Below are 23,983 nucleotides of genomic sequence, written 5' to 3' on the forward strand. Positions count from 1 at the left end.
GAACATTCTGAGAGTGAACGCTGGCTGTGTCCAGTGCTCTCTGCCACCCTGATGGAGAGCCCGTGGGACTTCTCTTCAGAAGACGACACTTGTCTTCACCAATGCCTTTGCCAGAACAAAGTCACTTTGGTCACGTCCCTTTCCCGAGGAGGAACAGACTGACAGCAACACCCTCTGCCCAGGGAGCTGACCATGAGCTGTAGCTCCTGTCAACAGCTGTGACTCCAACCAAATCCACACGTGCCAGACACGAGTGGTGCCGGGAGGACATGCCGGAGAAGCTGGGCCTGGGGACAGCAGGGTGCTGGCTACCACTTAGGCTCACCTTCAGCAAGGCCACCTGGTGGCACTGCCAGCTGGGCTTCCCTCAAAATAACCTCCTCAGGGTAACAAATTCTGTGCGTTTTTGAACCATGCACTCTGTAGTTAGCTGACTAGAAACAAACTAGTAAATTGCCAAGTTACTTATTGGGGACGAGCTGGACTAGGTATTTGCATGTGAGTTGGGAGCGGGCGTTCTCCAGCACACGCCCGGGAGCTGACAGGACACAGAGGACGCTCACAAGTCACAGCAGAGCCTCAGAGAGCTCTGGGACCCGACCTCCGTCCCCAGGATAAGAACATCCTTTCTCCCGTTTTCTGCCTGAGTCTGCCTCCCAGCCAGGGTGGGGACAATGCTGATGCCTCCTCCCAGGACCACGTCTTTGTCCCTGTGGTTCTGCTGGGACAAGCTCAGGACAAACCCCAGAGCCAGTCCTCTCACAATCTCAGGAAAGGTCTGCGCATGAGGCTTCTCTCCCAGGCGACGTGGTCGGATCGCAGTCTACGGGAACTCAGAACTGCTCTTGCTCGTTCTGAAACTCTTCATCAAGCTACAATTCAGGGCCATTTGTGTGCTCATTTTTTCTTTCATAAAAAACAGAATGACCTTCATGTGTATCAAGCGAGTTAAAAGAATTACACAAATAATAATTTGAATATGACAGTTTAAATAAAAAAAATAGTAGCAAATACTGTTTTTCTACTTAATAGTAGAACTTCTTCATCATTAAGCTAGAAGTTGGAAAAGCCACATTTGTTTAAGATCTAACAGACTTTCTGTTTTGATCTCTCAAGAGGCTGTCAGTATTGCAATCCTCATTTTCTTATCAAACCATAACACAAGCAGAGCAGGAGGCACCTGCCCAGGTCTGGACGTGGGCTGCTGTGCCAGCTTACTTGGGGTAGGTCTCGTTCAGGTCTCAGACTTAGAAGTCACAGTCAATATTAGTAGGAGCATCTCAGCAGCAGACTCTCAGCAGCAGCCTTAGTAGGGGAGTGCCGATCAGGTGTCCTCCGAGCAAGAAGCGGAGCAAGAGTAGAGCCCCAGCTAACTTCCCCGAGGCCATTTATAGAAGTGAGCCTGTGGTTGCCTACGCCACAGGTGTGGAGACTCCTCACCAATGATGCACATGCTTCCGTGCTCTGGTGCTTCTCACTAACGAGAGACAATGATGTTAAATCCCTTCCTCACTCCCTTATTGCCAAAGTATTTCTCACAGGAGCTTCCTATACCCTGGGCTGCCACAGGGTACCTGCCCCACGCACATTCTAGCACACCGTGCACTGTCCCTTCCAGATGCCACAAAAAGGCCACAGCTAGGGAGCATGTGGCCACTGGCCAGCCTGTCATACCACTCGCAGGGCCAAGGCTGTGCTGTGCTCTCGGTGAAGTAGGGGCCAGAAAGGCAGCAAAAGTGACACCCCTTCCTTTCCCCGCACGCCCCTCTGCCCACCCCTGGCCTCAGAGCCCGGACAGCTCTCCTCTCCCCCAAAACTGCACACTGGTGCCGTCGGTCACTGGGGAGCTCTGTCTGGTCTCTTGGTCACACTCACGCACAGAGTGTCTGAGACAAACCTCAAGAGGAGTCAGCAGGCCATCCGCGCTCCGCTCAGTAGTACTCCAGAGCTGGAGGGACCCATCTGTTCAAGCGTGCACCTGTTGACCGGCACTTGGGCTGTCTCCCGTCTCTGTGGCCATGACCCCACGAGTACAGATCCTAGTGTGGAAGCTTTCACCTGTCTTATTAAGTACCCAGAAGGAGCACTGTATATAGGCTGATAGTCTCACCAAAACCTCACCAAAACACTGCCAAACTGTTTCCCAAAGCAGCCATGCCATTCAAATTCCCACAGGTAACACATGGCGGCCCAGTCCAGGCCCCACACCCACACCTGGCCTATTTAGGTTGGGCCACCAGCAGGTGTGGAGTGGACGGCTGCTCGTGGTGGCTTTGACCTCCTGCCCTGATGACAAGTGCTGTCCAACCTTACTTTGCATCCCTTATTTTGTGAAGTGCTTGTTCACGACCTTTGCACATATTTTTCTCCCAGTGGCCCTCCTGTCTTTTCATGACTGAGCTGCAGGAACTTTATATATATTTTGGACATAAGTAGCTTATCAGATACACACATTATGAGGACAGTTGACCCTTGGACAGTAGTTCTGAGGAGCAAGGGTCCATTTATACACAAGTTGTTTTTCACTAAACCTGAGTTGCACAAACTTTAGTATACGTGGGGGTCCTAGAACCAATCTTGAGGATACCAGGGGTGACTGTAATTCCTCTAGTCTGTGGCTTGACTTTTTATTTTCTTAAAGGAGATTTTCAAAAGCAGAAATTTTTCAGTTTGGGCTGGGTACAGTGGCCCACACCTGTAATCCCAGCACTATAGGAGGCTGAGGTGAGTGGACTGCCTGAGCTCACAGGTTGGAGACCAGCCTGAGCAAGAGCAAAAACCTGCCTCTAAAAACAGGCGGGCATTGTGGCGGGCACTTGTAGTTCCAGCTACTTGGGAGGCTGAGACAAGAGGATAGCTAGAGCCCAAGAGTATGAGGATGTAGTGAGCTGTGACGCCACAGCACTCTACCCAGGGCGACAATGAGAGACTCTGTCTCAAAAAAAAAAAAAAAAAAAAAAAAGAAGTCTAATGTTTCCAGTTTGAGGGTTACAGATGATGATTTTGGTGAACTAAGAAATCTTTGAAAACTACCTCCCTGAAGGTTATGGAAACTTTCTCCTATATTTTCTTATAGAAGTTTTTGGGTTTAGCTTTTATACTTCTGTCTTGACATCCAAGCAAACCGCCAAGTATGGTGTGACACTGGGTTCCAGTTCAGTCCTTTCCATATGGAGACTTGGTCTCCTTTCTTTGTTTTTTTGAGAGACAGACTCTTACTTTGTCGCCCTCAGTAGAGAGCTGTGGCATCATGGCTCACAGCAACCTCAAACTCTTGGGCTCAAGTAATTCTCTTGCCTCAGCCTCCGGAGTAGCTGGGACTACAGGTGCCAAAAATAGCCACCATAACACCCGGCTATATTTTAGAGATGGGGTCTCATTCTAGCTCAGGCTGGTCTTGAACTCCTGAGCTACTCCTGGCTTGTAGCCTCCCCTGCCCCAGCTTCTCTTCCTGCTCTCTCCAGCTTGAGCCTGGAGTCACCATCTGAACCATATCCACACTCCTGTCCTCTGTCTCCTACCCAGCATCACCCCTACCACTCCAAACAGTGGGACAGCAGAGATTTTCCATAAGTCCAGTGGCTGACAGTGTCCAGCCAGGACAAAGTGGGGCCTAAAGTGTGGCTGGCCACCAGCATTCCTCACAAACTCCACACTCAGGTCACTAGGGCCACTGCTGCCTCCCCAGCCCTTGTACAGTTCCGCATCACCAGCTGAGTTACACAGTCACAGAGCGTTTCTGTGTAAGCCCAGCTGAAGTGCACTTGGGACACACAGGGCAGAAGAGGCAGGTGAACAGCCTGGTTGTAAAAATGCCTTAGAGGCTGTGTTATGCTGACCGATGTCACCTATTAAAATAAATGGCACCATTTCAAGGGAATTTGTTGGTGTTTTAGTACAAATAGTTGTCCATTTTCAGGCTCTAGGATAGCTCAATTTTTACCCAATGAAATTACTGACTACTTTTTGATTTACGAAAACTACCCCATGTGTTTTTCCTAGTAACAAAATGGCCCTTGAGAGCAGCAGAAAACCATGTTTCAAAGCCAATGTCTGTTGACAGCCACACAACTCACTGCTCTGCCCCGGCCTTGGAGGGCTTTTTTTTGCATCGGCATGTTGGCTTTCCTCAGTTCTTAGCACAAACAAGGCTCTTTTGTGGCCTGTGATTATGCAGGCTCTGGTGGGGTTCTTAGGAGGAAAATGATATAAATACCACAGGTGCTTATCAACTTGCCTAAGAATCAAGGCAGCACTGGGCAGAGTCACTTTTAGTCTGCACAGGTGGTTTACACCACTAGCTCCAGTTTAAGTCGCTCCTGTTATGGCTGAAAAATAGCTCAAAAAGCCACAAATCATGACAGGCTCCAGCTCCAGATGCATCTCATTTCATCTGAAGATGGGCCCATCCCCATGCAGATGGCCACCATGCCTGTGGACAGCAAACAGCTGGGTCCACTTAAACCTACCACCAGATCACACGGTACTCTAAAAGTCCCCTACTCCTACTTACCCATACCAGTAGCGAGGGTCGCTGGAGATGCAGGTGTTCAGGTTCCGGTGGGCTAGAGCCTTCTTTTTATTGAGGACAAACTCTTGTAACTTCATCTTTACTTCTGTACTGGCCACAGCACCTGTGAGGCGAAAAGCACAGTGGTGGGCATTGTGTAGCTTTGCTCCGGAGCAGTAGAGCTGAGACTAGGCCACAGAGGGAAGAAGGCCATGGGTCTCCTTCAGGACTCCACGCCCTGCAAACGCTTCCTCAAAAAATGGAAAGGGACAGGAGGGTTTTAATAAGAGGGCTTATTCCCATCAAGATCTTCACATAATTGCATTCTATTCAACATGCAGATTTAGTCATTAGAAAGACTTATCATTAGCTAACACAAAACCCACTTCCGAGGGAAGTTTTAAAATTCCTACATAAAAGAACATTCTGAACTAGGCAGGGCAGTGGTTTTTGGTCCTGCAAGGCAGCAGGATCTAGGAGTTTTGTGCAAATGGAAGCATCACACACAGGGCCCACGGTGACAGGGACAAGGACCCTCACGAGCAGGGTCCTTTCCAGACCTATGCAAAGCAATGGCCAGGTCTGCTCACAGTGCCAGAAAGTACTTCTAATAAAGTACGTTTCACCAGGTTGGACTAAAGCTGACAGTGCAAGCTTTGTGGCTTTCTTGTGGTGCTGACTTTTTCAAAGCCTTGTTAAAGCAAACTGGCAAATTTGAGAAATAGACAAAAACAAAACAACAAAAAACTGTGTCCAACTGTGCCCTGCGGGCCCCAGAGCTATTCTCCACCTGTGACCAGGCCACGTGGCACTGCTATGCCCATCCTTCTGCTTAGGGTACCTGAGGCCCCGCCCTTCTGCTTAGGGTACCTGAGGCCCCGCCCTTCTGCTTAGGGTACCTGAGGCCCCGCCCTTCTGCTTAGGGTACCTGAGGCCCCGCCCTTCTGCTTAGGGTACCTGAGGCCCCGCCTTTCTGCTTAGGGTACCTGAGGCCCCGCCCTTCTGCTTAGGGTACCTGAGGCCCCGCCCTTCTGCTTAGGGTACCTGAGGCCCCGCCCTTCTGCTTAGGGTACCTGAGGCCCCGCCCTTCTGCTTAGGGTACCTGAGGCCCTGCCCTTCTGCTTAGGGTACCTGAGGCCCCACCTTTCTGCTTAGGGTACCTGAGGCCCCACCTTTCTGCTTAGGGTACCTGAGGCCCCGCCCTTCTGCTTAGGGTACCTGAGGCGTTTTTCCCTCAGATGGCTTAGTATTCAAACATTATTGTTACAGGTCCAAAAAACACTCCAGGAGGTGTGAGAAGCATGGTGACACGAGGCATTTGTTGCTGCTGGAAGCCCCACCAAGTGTTTACGGGTCAGCATCAGTGACTGTGCTGAGATTACCATGCTTATTTACGGAGACTGGGGAAGTGCCTGCATCAACACACGCTCTCACATCACCCTCAGAACATCGTGCTAACTGCTTCCCAAAACATCTCTACCTTGACCGCCTTGTCCCGGGCACCAGAGGTGCATGCCTGCCTTCTAGAACCCGGGGTCACCACTAGCCCAGATGCCGCCTGTGGGCCGCCCGCGGTGCCGCCGAGCTCCTGGGCACGCGCTGTCACGCTCTTTGCCATGTACTTTATGTCCGTGGTTTTTCCCTAGGAGCCTCTGCAATGGGCGTAGTCCTGGCGGCAGTGCTGTGGGTCTGTGTTTTACGTTTGACCCATTAGAGTCTAGAGCGGCTCCTCTTACTACTCTGTGACAGCCCAGCCACGCTCAGGCCACACTCAGACGGCAAGCGGGGGTTCTCGCGGAGGACACGGAGTGGTCAGGGGAGGCTCAGCTGAGGGCACTTCAGTTCAGGTCTCGCCAGATCCCCAGAACTCAGCTCTTAACTGTTCTGTGCGTGCAATCACCTCAGTCTCCTGGTTCCTTTAAAAAATTGGGTATTCTGGGGCGGCACCTGTGGCTCAGTGAGTAGGGCGCTGGTCCCATATGCCGGAGGTGGCAGGTTCAAACCCAGCCCTGGCCAAAAACCACAAAAAAAAAAAAAAAAATTGGGTATTCTGATAGTCAAATGCTTCTTTTTGTGAAGTCTATTCTAGTTTTCCTTTGTTTTTCCCCCATTACTTTGAAGCTTTGCAATTCATTGAAAAACCATCCACATTGGCTTAATAATCACTTTTATTTTATCATTGTTCTGAAGTTTTCATTCATTTAGTTATTTGCTAATGTTATTTTTTCATGATTCACTCTAATGTGCCTGAAATGGATTTTAGTGTATGAGGTTCTACGGATTTTTTGACAAATTGCTTAATAAATTGTTAATATCACTAGAGAAATTTATCTTTCCCCTGCAACCTTTATTACATCCCAAATGCATCCGCTGGCACTCATGAATGGGACATCTGCTTGGTCACATGTGCTTCTGAGCACAGTAGGGCAGAACCCTACTGCAGTTACGCCAAGTAAGACTTTGGTATGTGGATGAGAGTCAGGCAGTAGCACGCTCTTGGAAATGGTCCACCAGGGCTGGGGAGACCGGAGTCAGCCAGCCAGGGAAATGCGGAGAGAGGCCAGGCGTTCCAGAGGGCCCCTCATGACGCATCAGGCTTGGTCTCAGGGCTCTCTCCGGTCTTGGAAAACAACCTCACTGATAAAGAAGTTCATGAGGTCCTTGAGCTCTTGCTGTTAAGGACAGTCTGCACCTTGTTAAGCTGTGACTGCAGGGAGCCGGGGGACAGGAAGTGGTGACCAAATGCATCGCAACTCCATTTCCAAGCGCCCAGCCTTGGACCTGAGTGTCACTCAGACACATGCTTAGCCTCACTTGTCAGAAGGACACAGACTACGGGAGGGTGTGGCCTGGTCCTCATACTCCCAAACCCAGTTGTGGTGCTCCTGAAAGCCTGCCAACAAGCTAGCTGCTTTGACAAAGGTGACCCCAGATACACACCAATAAAAGGGTTAACCTTAAAAATTTTCAAAGTGCCATTACCCTAGTAACAAAGGGAAACGTGGGCTGGTGAGGCAGACAGGTCAGCAAAGGACACAGAAGAAAGTAGAAAGAAATTTGCCAATAAGCACACGGCCTGACAATTAAGTCTGTGAACACACCACCAAGAGCTCTCATTGGCAGGACTGTACGAACAGCGTGGCAAAGTCTCATTGCTGTGGTGCGACAGTGTCACGCTGTGCTCACGTCGACACATGGCTGTGTTTTGCCGAGTGATGCTCATTATTGTGTGTTTTTGTACACTGTCAAAAGAATGTCAGAGCTTTAATTAGAGCAACAAACAAACATTAAATTTCTTATTAAACTTAACAAGAGTGGAAGTGAAACCAGGAACGTGTTAGTCCAAGTTTATGGGGATAATGCCATGAAGAAAATGGCAGTGTACAAATGGCTTAGACATTGTTCTGATGGGAGAGAGAGTGTCACCGATGAAGAGCAGTCAGGCTGGCCAGTAATGAGTAGAACAGATGAAAATATTGCAAGAATTCATAAACATCAATAGAGAAAAGGAAAATCTTAGCTGAAAATCTTGGCCAACAACTCCTGGCTCCTGCATCATGACAACGCACCGGCTCACACAGCACTGTCTGTGACGGAGTTTTCATCCAGTAAACAAATACCTGTGTTGGAACACACTCCCTACTTACTGGATCTGGCCCCCAGTAACTTTTTCTTTACCCAAAGATAAAGGAAACATTGACATAGACATTTGGATGACATTCAGGCATCCAGGGAAACCCGACAACAGCTCTGATGGCCACTCCAGAGAAAGTCATAAAATTGCCTTGAAGGACTACAGGCTAGTGTCAGGGCACAGCTTCCCTAGGGGAGCACTTGGAAGGTGACTACAGTGACATTCAATGAAGTATGTAGCACTTTTTCTAGGATGAGTTCTTCATGTGGGTCATTATGAAAATTTTGAGATACATAAAAATCTAGAAATGTAAAATCTGCATGGATGGAAACAAGTGAAACTCTCCTAGCAACACCCATAAGCCAAGCAAGCTGAACTCATACAGGTGAATCAGAGAGGATGCTGTCAACTGTTTGCTGTAGGTGAAATAATGGACCCTAAAGAATTTGGTATCAAAACTTTCACAGTAATGCACATATTTAAACATGCTTAACTCCACTGACAAAAAGAAAAGGGAAAGGAGTAGTTTGATTTCTATGCTGATGAAGGTTTTCCTTTTAGTGGCACTGCCCAGGACTGTTAACAGGGCAGGGGAGCAGTCACAGGCATGATGTGGTGGCGGGGGTGATGACGCCAACCCAAAGCAGGGCAGGCAGAAGAGCTCTCAGAGTACAGACTGGGGATGTCCCTCAAGATTTCTCAGCAAACCAAAACGGTGCTAAGTACCTTTGCCTCTTCAAACAAGTAAGTTCCAGAAAGATGACAGCTATTGCCACAGATCCACATTCCCTTTACAGGAGAATGCAGGTCCTCCAGGAACACAGCCAGCCAGCAGACCCCCACACTTGTGGAGTCCCTGTGAGCCATATCCTCTCCCCACTTTGGCAACACTACCCAGTACCAAGTGGGGACATGGTCACAAGTCCTGGATGGCTCCCCCACGGCCACCATCAGCTGGGACACCCAACCAGCGATTCTCTGGCTCCCTCTGTGCAGGGGACAGTAGGTGCGACCGAAGTTCTGGGACCTCAGTATAGGCCCAGCCAGCAGTGACCAGGAATGCAAGCAATGCTGTGTATCTTCTTAAGCACAAAGGAATCTTCTTTTGTTCTTTGGACTTTATTAGGAGAGAACTCAAAACGAAAAAGGTTGATTCTGATTCCCATCCTGTTCCCTGCTTCTGGTTATATATTTATTCATCCTGGTTCTTCTACTTCTGGTTACATACAGATCCCTGTTCCCCCACTTCTGGTTATATACTGATCCCTGTTCCCCCACTTCTGGTTATATACTGATCCCTGTCCCCCAACTTCTGGTTATATACTGATCCCTGTTCCCCTGCTTCTGGTTATATACTGATCCCTGTTCCCCAACTTCTGGTTACATACTAATCCCTGTTCATCTACTCCTGGTTATATACTACTCATCTGTCTGCAGATTTCTCCACTTAAATGAAGCTTCTAGAATCAAAACATAAATAGAAAGCAAACTTCCCTAAATTTTACTTTTTTGTTACTTAGCCCACATTATCAATTACCCACCTGAAAGATTTTTATAAACCCCCTAGTGAGAATGGGATGAAGAAGTGAATAAAAAAGAAAGCATTCTTCACATATGGGGGTTGGAGGAGGGATGTGAGCAGGGGGAGGAGAGAGCGCGAGAGTGAGAGCAGGGAGAAAGCCCCTCAGATGGGGAGAAGCTGAGCAGGGAAGAGGGACAAAGGAAAGCACACATGGGGGGAGCGGGCCAGACGGACAGGGGCCACGGCTGAGCCCTCCCCACCTGGCACCAGCCACGGACCTCGCAGGCTGAGCATGGGGGGAGCGGACCAGACCGACAGGGGGCCACGGCTGAGTCCTCCCCACCTGGCACCAGCCACAGACCTTGCAGGCTGAGCATGGGGGGAGCGGACCAGACGGACAGGGGCCACGGCTGAGTCCTCCCCACCTGGCACCAGCCACGGACCTCGCAGGCTGAGCATGGGGGAGCGGACCAGACGGACAGGGGCCACGGCTGAGTCCTCCCCACCTGGCACCAGCCACGGACCTCGCAGGCTGAGCATGGGGGGAGCGGACCAGACCGACAGGGGGCCACGGCTGAGCCCTCCCCACCTGGCACCAGCCACGGACCTCGCAGGCTGAGCATGGGGGGAGCGGACCAGACGGACAGGGGCCACGGCTGAGTCCTCCCCACCTGGCACCAGCCACAGACCTTGCAGGCTGAGCATGGGGGGAGCGGACCAGACCGACAGGGGGCCATGGCTGAGTCCTCCCCACCTGGCACCAGCCACGGACCTTGCAGGCTGAGCATGGGGGGAGCGGACCAGACCGACAGGGGGCCATGGCTGAGTCCTCCCCACCTGGCACCAGCCACGGACCTTGCAGGCTGAGCATGGGGGGAGCGGACCAGACGGACAGGGGGTCCCGGGCTGAGTCCTCCCCACCTGGCACCAGCCACGGACCTTGCAGGCTGAGCATGGGGGGAGCGGACCAGACCGACAGGGGGCCACGGCTGAGTCCTCCCCACCTGGCACCAGCCACGGACCTTGCAGGCTGAGCATGGGGGGAGCGGACCAGACGGACAGGAGGCCCCGGGCTGAGTCCTCCCCACCTGGCACCAGCCATGGACCTTGCAGGCTGAGCATGGGGGGAGCGGACCAGACGGACAGGAGGCCCCGGGCTGAGTCCTCCCCACCTGGCACCAGCCACGGACCTTGCAGGCTGAGCATGGGGGGAGCGGACCAGACGGACAGGGGCCCCGGCTGAGTCCTCCCCACCTGGCACCAGCCACGGACCTTGCAGGCTGAGCAGTGCCGTGAACTTTTCAAATCTGGATAAAACACCTGCTATAGATTTTTCTGTTTGGCTTCTGCCTGAGATTACTCCTTTTTATCCAGCCCCCACTTGCCTCTAAGGAAGGCATGACTCACAAACGGGGCAAATAATTACTTTCAAGATCAGGTTTTCAATCTTTAAATGCCAACCTTTTGCGTCATTTTTGAACAAAGTGAAGGAGTTTCCTCAAGTGACTGCACTTTATTCCCAACAGGGTTGTGCCTGTAAATAACAGTGAAAAATAAACCAGTTGTATTCATTCCACTCAGAGGGCAGGACTGGCCCTCTCTGGAATCTTTTCCTTTGAATTTATGTTAAAGGACAGTGTATCTTAGATTCCCAAATGTAGTTAATATAAAAAACTTGATTGAAGATGGCGTGTGCATGCTAAATGTGATAGAAACTGGCATAGATTCTAAGAAGTCAGTATTTTCTCACATTAATAGCATTATTTGATAGCAATAAATAAAAGTGAATAATTATTTAAATTTAAAAATGCTATAAAAGTTTCTTAGTGTAACAAAACTTTTTATTAAATAATCAATAAGAAAGTCATTTTTAAAATCCAAGAAACTAGACAGCAGATGCTTATACTGTGTTTTCAAATGCTTGAAATCTGGACATGCTCCGTGTCATTTGCATTTGCCCCACAAATGCTCCTTAAGGCGGCACAACAAGACTCTCCTTCACGGGAAGGTGTGGCCCCCTGGGGCCCGCTTACATAAGAGCCCCTGCATGGCGTCCACCACCGTGACTGGCCAGCCTTGCCTTCCCACCACAAGACCACACTCTGAGGGCAGCAAAGCCTACACACGCTTGCCAAATACCCAACTGTACACAGCTTATTATTAATAATAAAACCTGACCACCCAAATCCACACAGTGAAAACCACCAGGGCTGCAGCCTGCAACGAGGCTGGAGAGCAGCAAAGAACATTCCAGCATTCCAGCTAAGGGTGGACGATGCTAAGCACGGACGGTGGAGATTGTTTTTGACTTGTAAATAATTCCAAACTGTTTTCTAAAGTCAAATCTTTTTATATTCTGTGAGCCTTAAAATGATATTTTCATTGGAAGAGGCTGGTAAACTATGAGGAAGTAATTTAGACTAAGCTGCTTTCAGCAATCTGAAAACTGTTACTTGTTGGCCAGCCATGGTACAAGTCAACTAGCTGATATTTAAAATTCAACCTTCAATTCTTTGATAAACAACTATTTTCCCTACTCCAAAGAAAAATAAGTAGGACACATAGTGAAGTACAAGCAAACCGCAGAACAGGGGGAGGGTTGGGGCTGGGGCTGGGCAGGCCCTGCCCTGGCACTGACGCCCACAGCAAGTGCAGAAGGGGAGTAACTTCCTACAGGACAAAGCAGCCCCCACCAAAGTAGGCCACACCCAATAGGTGATCGGCTTCTGGGATAATCAGATCCCAGCACATGGGGCCAGAAGAGCCACCCAACTCATAACTCCCAACCTGGATAGCACGCTGGGAGCAGCCAAGGGGCGATTTGAGAGCCACAAATGACACATTAGTCCAGTACAGAAGGCCCAAATCAGTATGCAAAGCCCCAGGGTGTACAGGTCCAACCACGTCTGGGACGCTCCCCTCAGTGCTGTCTGCTGCCCGTCCTGGCCTCTCCGTAGGCATCATTTTACCTCATCAGTGACAGGCACTGGGGACATTATTCAGAGTCAGCATTTACTTTCAAAAAGTGGTACAAAATTTATACCAAACATGTAGTAAAAACTCTCCCCATATGCTTTCTTCCTTGAAACTCTATCAAAGTAAAAAAATTTAAAGTGTAATTATTAAAGTGCAATATTACAATTATGCTATAATAATTGATAATTGAAAAGTATTAGTTTTATGTGTACAGACAAATACTATGAACTCACAAATAGTTAAACAGAGAAATAAATTAAAAATAGAGGGAATACATTAGCTACATACTCTTAGGAAAAATAATATTGTATCTCTTTTGAAACAGCAAATGTTTATAAAATGTATACAATAACATAGGCATAATAGTACAGATTAGATTATTTCCCAGTTCTAATTTAGAATTAGTTTGGTATAATAACATTATGTTCAAAATAAACTTACAAACGGAATTTACTTGGTAGTTACTTAATTCCTTTCAGAACACAGAGATTTCAAAAACAAATAATCAAGTCTTATTTGGAAATACTTCAAATTTAATGAGGATTAATTAAAGACAAAATGTCAATTTTGTAATCCAAAAATTACAAAAAGGCAAACCCCAACCCTACCCTAAAGACACACCTTCCCGTGGACACAAGGTAGAATGTGAACAAGGGGAAGGAGAGCCGAGGGTGTGAGGAGAACTGCAGACTGGAGCGTGCTGTGCTCTCAGACACACAACTCTAAGAACTTCTGCTCCAGGCACTTCTAACCAGGTAATTAGATTACACTCACTGGGAAGGTCAGCAGGTCTGTGTGAAGATGGACAGCTACGCAGCCTGGGGGACAGGGCCACAGCCAAGGAGCAGAGCCGCAGGGCTGTGCCCCACCCAGGCAGCCTCTGCTCCATGGACGCTGTGGATCGGAGAAGAGGTGGTTGGCAGGGTCAGGACCACCAAAGCTGTTTTCACTAGGAAACAGCAAAGGACCCCAGTAAACCTCACAGGCCTTTTGCAAGACCCCAAAAGGCTACATTATGAGTAAGGATGTGCTCAGAAGGCCTGAAACCCAACTCTCAATCAGCTTACAATATAATTGGGTTAAGATGATAAAAAAGTTTTAATGTCTCTAGTAAACTATGAGAAACAAAAGAAAATCCATCCTAAAAGAATATATCACCATCCCAGAACCAGGGCACCTCTAAGGCTCTTTTATACACATAGCCTGGCACAACCCCAAACCTCCAGGCATATAGGAGAAACACATTTGACCAAAAGAAATCAAGAGAAAGAATAGATAGGAAAGGCCTAGCCAAAGGCCCAGATAATAGCGTTATCAGTCATAGGCGCTAAAGTAACTCTATTACATGCAGAGAAAAACAAGATTGAGAATTCTGTGGGAGACTAGAAAAGAGCCTAATGAAAATTTTAGAGCTGAAAATCAAATTTATGATTCAACAGATGAACTTAAAAGCTGATTTTTTTCAGGCAAAGTGTAAATTAATGAAGTGGATGACAGATTAGGAGAAAATACCTCGTGACCAAGAAAGAAAAAACAAAAGGAACACACACACAGAGAATGTGAGAAAGCCAGAAGGCAATGAGAAGTGACGTAACACAGAGGGAGCTGAAGGCCCTCATAGAGGCACAGGGGGAGCCCAGGGCCTGCAGAGACGCACAGGTGGGGTGAAGGCCCACACAGACGCACAGGGGGAGCTGAAGGCCCACACAGATGGACAGAGGGAGCTGAAGGCCCTCACAGACGCACAGTGGGAGCTGAAGGCCCGCACAGACGCACGGGTGGAGCTGAAGGCCCTCACAGACACACGGGTAGAGCTGAAGGCCCTCACAGACGCACGGGTGGAGCTGAAGGCCCGCACAGACGCACGAGTGGAGCTGAAGGCCCTCACAGATGCACAGTGGGAGCTGAAGGCCCTCACAGACGCACGGGTGGAGCTGAAGGCCCGCAGAGACGCACGGGTGGAGCTGAAGGCCCTCACAGATACACGGGTGGATTTGAAGGCCCTCACAGATGCACGGGTGGAGCTGAAGGCCCTCACAGATGCACAGGGGGAGCTGAAGGCCCTCACAGATGCACAGTGGGAGCTGAAGGCCCTCACAGACGCACGGGTGGAGCTGAAGGCCCTCACAGACACACGGGTGGAGCTGAAGGCCCGCACAGACGCACGAGTGGAGCTGAAGGCCCTCACAGACGCACGGGTGGAGCTGAAGGCCCTCACAGACGCACGGGTGGAGCTGAAGGCCCTCACAGATGCACGGGTGGAGCTGAAGGCCCTCACAGATGCACAGTGGGAGCTGAAGGCCCTCACAGACGCACGGGTGGAGCTGAAGGCCCGCAGAGACGCACGGGTGGAGCTGAAGGCCCTCACAGACGCACGGGTGGAGCTGAAGGCCCTCACAGATGCACGGGTGGAGCTGAAGGCCCTCACAGATGCACGGGGGAGCTGAAGGCCCTCACAGATGCACAGTGGGAGCTGAAGGCCCTCACAGACGCACGGGTGGAGCTGAAGGCCCGCAGAGACGCACGGGTGGAGCTGAAGGCCCTCACAGACGCACGGGTGGAGCTGAAGGCCCTCACAGACGCACGGGTGGAGCTGAAGGCCCTACAGATGCACAGGGGGAGCTGAAGGCCCTCATAGACGCACGGGTGGAGCTGAAGGCCCTCACAGACGCACGGGTGGAGCTGAAGGCCCTCACAGACGCACGGGTGGAGCTGAAGGCCCTCACAGACACACGGGTGGAGCTGAAGGCCCACAGAGATGCACGGGTGGAGCTGAAGGTCCTCACAGACGCACGAGTGGAGCTGAAGGTCTGCACAGAGGCACAGCTGGAAAGACCAGGACAAAAGCAATTGGCTAAGATGAAGGGTAAGAATGAGCAGCTCCGAGAATTCATAAAAGTTGAAGAAACAGATATAAGCACAATGGATCACAAGCAGAATAAATGAAAATAAAGGAAAGCACAAACACTTTAGAACAAAACCCCACAAACCAAAGACAGAGAAAATCTTAAAAGTGGTCTGAGAAAAAAAGATCATCTCCACAGAAGGAACAATAGGGCTGAGAGCTAATTTCTGGAGATTACCGATGGAAGTTGGAAGATAATGAAATGGTATCTTCAAAGTGCTGGAAGAAAATACAAACCCAGAATTCTCTATTCAGTAAAAATAACCTTCAAAAATGAATGTAAAATCACATCTTAGACAAAAATCAGCATCAGACCTGCATTAAAGTGATATTGAAGGAGCATCACAGATGAGAGCTCAGATATGCAGGGAAGAATGACCACCGGTGGGGCAAAGGCTGGTGCGGGCGGAGCGCGAGGAGTGTGCGTGCCGGGAAAGCAGTGCGTGTGCCGCAGCTGGAGCAGACCAAGACCTTGACCTGGGTAGGGGGCAGGAGGCCTTCAGCTCCACCTGTGCGTCTGCGAGGGCCTTCTGCTAGTCTAAATTAGACTGACAGATTAAAGATGGCTGCTGTAGTACCAAGAGTATTTAGCAAAGGAATGGTAAAATAGTGAATAACTACCAAACTGGAAAACGAAAAAGAATCATTAAAAAAAATCTAGTTGAAGAAAAACAAGAAAGGAAATTAGAATAGTTAAAATAATTTGATTTCATACCATACTATGGTGGAATAAAGCATGTCATTACATAAAACGTAAGTGGAGTGAACCAAGATGGTCAAACTACATTATCAAAACTTGTGGGATGCAATGAAAGTTGTGTTTAGAGAAAATTTATCATTGTAAAAGCACATGTTAGAGAAGAAAGCTGAAATTAGTGATGCAGGTGTCACCTCATAAAGCTAGAAGTCACCAATCTAACACAGATAGAAGATAAAATGACAAAAATAGTAGAAATGAATGGACTGGAACTGCAACAGAAAATAATCACAAAGCCAAGAGCTAGTTCTCTGAAAAGACCAATGCTACTGATAAGACTCTGGAGAGACTGACCAAGAAAAACAAAAGAAAACCAAACAGCAAAGAAAGAGAAGGCACAATAATCAACATTGGACCTCACTACGTCAGACAGACGCCTCTATACCAACCGCACACGATTAAAAATCGTGTAAGAAATGCACACATTTCTCTAGAAATACAACACCCCTAGGTTAATCCAAGGAAAAAAAGTCCTCTAATCATTTCAAATATTGAAGTATGTAATCAAAATCCTGTGTACAAAGCCTTAGGCTTAGGTAACTTTAACAGTAAATTTCACAAAATATTTAAGGGAAAAATGGTATTCATGTTAAATAAAAGAAGAAATGACACTTATTTTGAGGCCATGAGCATTATCTTAACAGCAAAACATGACAAGTACATTACAGAAAAGGAAACTGCTGGTCAATTTCTCTCATGAATATAGTTGCAAATATACAAAGTAAAACACTAGCAAATCAACACTGGTACTATGTTAAAAAAAGATAACATATACGACCAATTTTGAGATTATTTCAAAAATATCCATTAGAATTTACATTCAATTAAATCCACATATGGAGGCACTATATGTAGGGTGAAAGGCTCAACTATAACTGTCAAGACTTTACCTGACAAATGCAAACAATGAAACCTAATTGTACCCTAATATGAATCCGAAAAAAACAAACAAATCTATGTAATTCATCACATTAACTGGATAAAGCAGAAAAATCCTATGGCCATCTCAAAAGATGCCAAAATAGCACCAGATAAAAAAACTAATATCCATTCATAGTAAAACTCAGAGCAAACCAGGAAAACTTCCAGAAGACGATAAAGACGACTTATCAAAAACAAATGGATAAAAACCACAAAGCCCCTAAAGTAAACATGATACTTAACAGGAAATTGGGAACCAGACAAAAATGCCTATTATCAGCACTAATGGAAGGCTAAGCCAGTTCAATAAAAAAATAAAGGGAGTAAAGAAATAAAAGCATTCTGACCAGAAAGAATCAAACCTGCCATTATTTATGGATTACACGATGCCATATGTTGAAAATACAATCTACTGATAATTAGAATATGTGAGTTTAGCAAGGTTGCTGGACACAGAGTCAACAGGCAAGAGTCTACTGCTTTTCAAAAGTAGAAAAACCAAACCATTCACAATAGATCAAAAATCACCAAATAGCTCAGAATATATCTAACAAAATACATGCAAGGCTCCTGTACATGAAATTATTAAGAAAAAATTAAAGGAGATATGGAAACATATTTAAGACAAAGAATAACCAATGTTTTATCAAGTCTAAATTTTCAGTGGAAATACAAAGTGGAGGGCGTACAGTGCTGGGCCCTAGCCTTGTTCTGAAGCTACGGTGAGTGAGGCCATGCTGTAGCGAGCAAGGACAACGGGGGACAAACTTGCCAACAGGGAGGGGACGGACACACATGTGCAGGCGCCAAGGTGAAGGCGCGGGGCCAGCTGCACACCCCTGTGGAACAAACCCCGAAACTTAGCCACTGTTTATACTGCACACAAATCAACTCCAGGAAGAACAGAAATCCAAGTGTGAAAGGAAAAAATACACCTCCTAGAAGATAATTAAAGAGAATAATTGTGTAGAAGGGAAAGATTTCTTAGACAAGGCACAAAAATATCTCAAGGAAGAGACTGAGAAAGGAGACCATATTAGGGCAGAGAATGCCTGTGCTCTGCAGGGCACCTTGAGGGAGTGGCGAGCTCTGCAGCACACACAGCTCACATGAACACAGGAAGAACAGAGGCAAACACGCAAGGAAATGGGCAAGAGTCCCGAACAAACGCTTCACAGAAATGGGACCACAGACATACGAAAATGAGTCGCATCTCAGTGGTAGTCAGAGGGAAGTAACTGAAGAAACCAGACAGTGAAATTAAACACTGACAATAGCAAGTGTTGGTGAGGACATGGAGCAACCGGAACGCTCACACCAGGCTGGTGGAAGGATGGACTGATTACTACCCGGAAAACTTCAGACATCGTGTAGAAATGTCGACAACCCACATTTAACCCCCTCCCCCATCCGAGAAACACACACAAGAAGGTGCACAACAGCGTCACCTGCAATAGCGTCACTTGTAACAGCTCTCGTCAGGAAACAACTTACAAATCCATCAGCTTTAGAACAATGACCAACTGAGCATCCGTACACAGAACACGGGGAATAAAAACAAATGCAAAAGGAGATTCCACAAGCATAATGTTGAGAAATAAGCAAAACACAGAAACTTCTGTGGCAATGCTTCCCTTTATATACATTCCTAAAGCAGAAAAACTGATCTTCTGTTCAGGAATTAACTTTGGGATGGAAGGAGGTGGCCCCAGTTGCTGGTAACGCCTGGCCCCAGTGCTTTAGTGGGTGTGCTTACACAGGGGTGTGCACTTGTTGGTAATTCCCTAACATTCACCGTGCACTGAGGAGAGTGAACTTTGCTACATGTATGTATATATACAATAAAAATATTTTCAACGAACTCCAAATAATAAACTCTACAAGGATGCTTTAAGAATACAATATATGGGGCGGCGCCTGTGGCTCAGTGAGCAGGGTGCCGGCCCCACATACCGAGGGTGGCGGGTTCAAACCCGGCCCCGGCCAACCTGCAACAAAAAAATAGCCGGGCGTTGTGGCGGGCGCCTGTAGTCCCAGCTACTCGGGAGGCTGAGGCAGGAGAATCGCCTAGGCCCAGGAATTGGAGGTTGCTGTGAGCTGTGTGACGCCACGGCACTCCACCGAGGGCCATGAAGTGAAACTCTGTCTCTACAAAAAAAAAAAAAAAAAAGAATACAATATATGTAGGTGGCACATTTCTTAAACTGATCAAAGCCACCTGTGACAAACCCATAGCTAAAATTTTACTGAATGGAGTAAAACTGAAAGCCTTTCCACTTAGAACTGAAACCAGACAAGGTTGTCCTCTATCTTAGAACTGAAACCAGACAAGGTTGTCCTCTATCGCCACTACTATACAGGGGCCTGCTAAACAACAGTGACAACCACAATAAAAAAATAGCTGGGTGTTGTGGTGGGCACCTGTAGTCCCAGTTACTTGGGAGGCTGAGGCAAGAGAATCGCTTGAGCCCAAGAGTTTGAAGTTGCTGTGAGCTGTGACGCCACGGCACTGTACCGAGGGTGACATAATGAGACTCTGTCTTTAAAAAATGGGAGCAGAGGAGGTCAAACTCTCCCTCTTTGCTGATGATAAGATCTCATACTTAGAGAGAACCCCAAAGGCTCAACCACAAGACTCCTGGAAGTGATAAAAAAAAAATACAGTAATGTCTCAGGGTATAAAATCAATGTCCATAAATCAGCAGCCTTTGTATATGCCAATAACAGACAAGACAAGAAGCAAATCAAGGACACAATTCCCTTTGCAGTAGCTTCAAAGAAAACGAAATACCTAGGAATATACCTAACAAAAGAATTGAAGGACCTCTATAAAGAAAATTATGAAACCCTCAGAAAAGAAATAGCAGAAGTTAATAACAAATGGAAGAACAATGCTCACGACTGGGAAGAACCAACATTGTTAAAATGTCTATACTACCAAAGCAATCTACACTTTCATTGTAATCCCCATTAAAATACCAACATCATACTTTCAAGATTTGAAAAAAATAATTCTTCATTTTGTATGGAACCAGAAAAAGCCCCGTATAGCCAAGGCAATTCTTAGTAATAAAAACAAAGCTGGGGGCATCACCCTATCAGACTTTAAGCTGTGCTACCAGGCTAGAGTGATCAAAACAGCATAGTACTGACACAAAAATAGAGACATTTGGAACCAAGCAGAAAACCTTGAGATGAAACTAACATCTTACTAATGGTGCTGGGAGAACTGGATAACCACATGTAAAAGACTGAGACTGGATGCACACCCCTTACCACTTACAAAAATTGATTCAAGATAGATAAAAGATTTAAATCTAAGGCATGAAACAATTTTAAAAAATGGAGGAAAGTGTGGGGAAAATACTTGAAGTTATTGGCCTGGGGAAGGATTTTATGAAGATGACTTCTGTGGCAACTGCAACAACAAAAATAAACAAATGAGACTTAATTAAACTGAAAAGCTTCTGTACAGCTTCTGACAACAATCAAAGCAAATAGACAACCTTTAGAATGGGAAAAGGTATTTGCATCTTATGAATTGGACAAAAGCTTGATAACTAAGATCTATAGAGAACTCAATCAACAAAAAAGAGTCAGCAATCCCATGTATCACTGGGCAAGAGACATGAAAAGAACCTTCTCTAAAGAAGACAGATGAATAGCTGACAAACATGAAAAAATGCTCATCATCTCTACTCATCAGAGAAATTCAAATCAAAACTACCCTGAGATATCACCTAACCCCAATGAGAATGGACACATCACAAAGTCTCAAAGCTACAGACGCTGGCGTGGAAGTGGAGAGAAGGGACCACTTTGATGCTGCTGGTGGGACTGAAAATTAGTTCAACCTTTTTGGAAGGAAGTATGGAGAACCTTCAAAGGACTGAAATTAGATCTCCCATGTGATCCTGCAATCCCATTACTGGGAATCTACTCCGAAGGAAAAAAAAAACCAACATATTATCATAAGGATATCTACACTAGACTGTTTATTGCAGCTCAATTTACAATCACCAAAATGTGGAAACAGCCTAAATGCCCACCACCCCAGGAACAGATTGATAAGCTGTGGTATACGTATATCATGAAATACTAGACTTCACATCTTTTGTATTAACCTGGATGGAGATGGAACACATTCTTCTTAGTAAAGCATCTCAATAATGAGAAGCATGAATCCAGTGTACTCAGTTCTAATATGAAGGCAGCAGATGAGCTAAAGGAAGGGGAGAGGGGAGGAGGGAGAGGGATGGGGCTTGTGGTGTATGGCACACCTTTTGGGGGCAGGACACAATTATAGGAGGGACTTTACCTAATAAATGCAATCAGTGTAACCTAATTCTTTGTACTCTCAATGAATCCCGAACAATAAAATAATAAAAAAATAAAAATGAAAACAATAAAACTCCCTTTGCTCTCTCACTGCATCTACAAAGCACCCACGAGAGGTCCCTGAGGCAGGGCTGATACACTTATGTAAAGAGCCAGAGAGGAAACATTTTCACCTTCACATTTTCTTTTTTTAAGCAACATTTCAAAACGTAAAAACCATTTTTAGTGTGTGGATTATACAAAACATGCCATGGGTTGGATTTGCCCCAGAGGCAGTGGTCTGCCAGCCTCTGCTGGCCTGATGGGTGTGATGGTGCAATCGCATCTTCCATAAAGACACTTAAAAAATAGCCCCATCAAATTAGGCATGGGTAAAGCAATGATAAACTATTACAGGGAACTATAATAATCTACCATGATTCTGCAAGTGGATTGTTTCAAATATCCTTAAATTCTCATTCTACTTTACAGATATTAAAAATGGAAATCAAAGACTTTGCAATCACAGACAATCTAGAAGGAAGAAAAATAGGGTTGGATCCCAATCAGTAAACTCAGTCAAGATGAGGCATTTGTCTTGCACAGAAAGACTGGTAAAAAAGATCGTTTATGCATCAAATTCAAATTAAAAGTTTAAACTCTGGGGGAAAAAAAGAATATAGTATCTGGTTGGGCATGGCGGCTCACGCCTGTAATCCTGGCACTCTTGAGAGGTCAAAGCAGGAAAATGGCTTGAGCCAGGAGTTCAAGACCAGTCTGAACAAACCCTGTCTCTACCAACAATAGAAAAATTAGCCTGGCATGGAGGCCAGCGTCAGCTACTCAGGAGGCTGAGGCAGAAGGATCACTTGAGCCTAGATAGAGTGTGAGGTTACTGTGAACTATGATGACGCTACTGCACTCAATGGCTTGAGCCAGGAGTTCAAGACCAGTCTGAGCAAACCCTGTCTCTACCAACAATAGAAAAATTAGCCTGGCATGGAGGCCAGCGTCAGCTACTCAGGAGGCTGAGGCAGAAGGATCACTTGAGCCTAGATAGAGTGTGAGGTTACTGTGAACTATGATGACGCTACTGCACTCCACCCCCGCCTCAAACAAAAAAAAAACAAAACAACTCAACATCTTACATGTGTAGATTAAATTTAAACAAAAGCTTGTTAAAACGACTTGTAGGGATGGCTATTTTCAGTAGTGGAATAAAAAGGATTTTTGAGGTTCACTTGTGTCCGGGCTGTGAAGTGCCTCCTGTGAGTGACGAGCCCTCCCATGTTCTTCCCGTTGTGTATCTAAGACTGGTGGCACCCACGGAGCAGCTGAAGGTGAGTGAGCCTTCAGTGGCCACCACACGTGCACTGCACAGTGACCGCAGGAGCAACAGGTGGCCTTGCAATACTGGACTTGAAATTTTGGACAGAAAATGTACAGAAGATTTGTGACTTTCACATCCCAGACTGCTCCCTCCCTGGACTCTCATAGCAGGCAGCCTACACAGGCAGCCCCACCTGACCCACCACTCAGCACTCAAGCTCAGTACATCCTGAGGGCTCCACCTTCAAACACACCTGGAGCCTGGCAGGCTACCCCCCCACAATGCTGGACAACAGTGACCGCCTCATAGCCTTGGCTCTGCCTGGCCTCCTCCACCAGTGAAAGTCAGCTTCTCAGATCTTTTCCAACCAGGAGGAAAAGCCCTAGCTCCCACCCCCTTGACCTCCAGCTCCAAGCTGTCTGTGGCTTCCACTCCCAACCCAGGCGGCTGTGTCCCCAGGGCACCTGTGCATGCTCTGCTCTCTGTGAGGCAGCTGTGGCTGCTGCTCCCAAGTCAGGTGCCAGCAGTCTGGAAGACAATCTGGCTTCCTGTGTAGTGATGAGCTTTAGACGTGTCAGCCTGGCGAGGAGGCAGTCTCCAACCGCCCAGCCCATCAGAAATCTAGATGTTGCTCCGAGGGAATTTGTAAGGCGTGACCAAAGCCCATAACCAGCTGAGTGGGGAGGGCCTGGCTCCTTGGGCGGGAAGGCCTTGCGAAGGACTCCATCCATGGGCAGCATCTCTGTCTGTGCCTGAATGTTCTGGCCTGCCCATCCTGAAGGCCTGCCCTGTGGAATCCAGACTTCCCCGACCAGCCTCCACAACCTTGGAAGCCAATTCCATACAATAAATCTCTTAACATCCACCTCCGTGTGGGTTCTCCTCCTTGAGTTGAACTGGATTGGGCCATCTGTAAACAAGCACCCAGTGAACCTCTGGCCCCCATGGACACTGCACCCTGCTAGGAAGGTGCTGGAAAGAGACCCCGGGGTGTCCCAACAGCCTCCGGTTAACTGCCCGTGCTGCAAACAGACGACACAGGAAATACCAGCAGAACAGATAAAGCGTGACACTCGTCAATAGAGGCTGCAAAGAGACACAGCTGAGAAAA

The 23,983-nt window shown here is 47.3% G+C and overlaps 1 protein-coding gene across 3 annotated transcripts in view; it reads right to left on the reverse strand.

The window, feature by feature from the left end:
* The window catches only part of HDAC4 (histone deacetylase 4), a 319,199-nt gene that overhangs the window by 86,182 nt on the left and 209,034 nt on the right, over nucleotides 1-23,983 (reverse strand). For all 3 annotated transcript variants that reach the window (XM_053597110.1, XM_053597111.1, XM_053597109.1), the window contains exon 6: nucleotides 4,514-4,634. In XM_053597110.1, coding sequence (XP_053453085.1) covers nucleotides 4,514-4,634 — 121 coding nt within the window. The remainder of the gene's footprint in view (nucleotides 1-4,513; nucleotides 4,635-23,983) is intronic.

Source organism: Nycticebus coucang, chromosome 7, assembly GCF_027406575.1.
Source record: "Nycticebus coucang isolate mNycCou1 chromosome 7, mNycCou1.pri, whole genome shotgun sequence".
Lineage (NCBI taxonomy): Eukaryota > Metazoa > Chordata > Mammalia > Primates > Lorisidae > Nycticebus > Nycticebus coucang.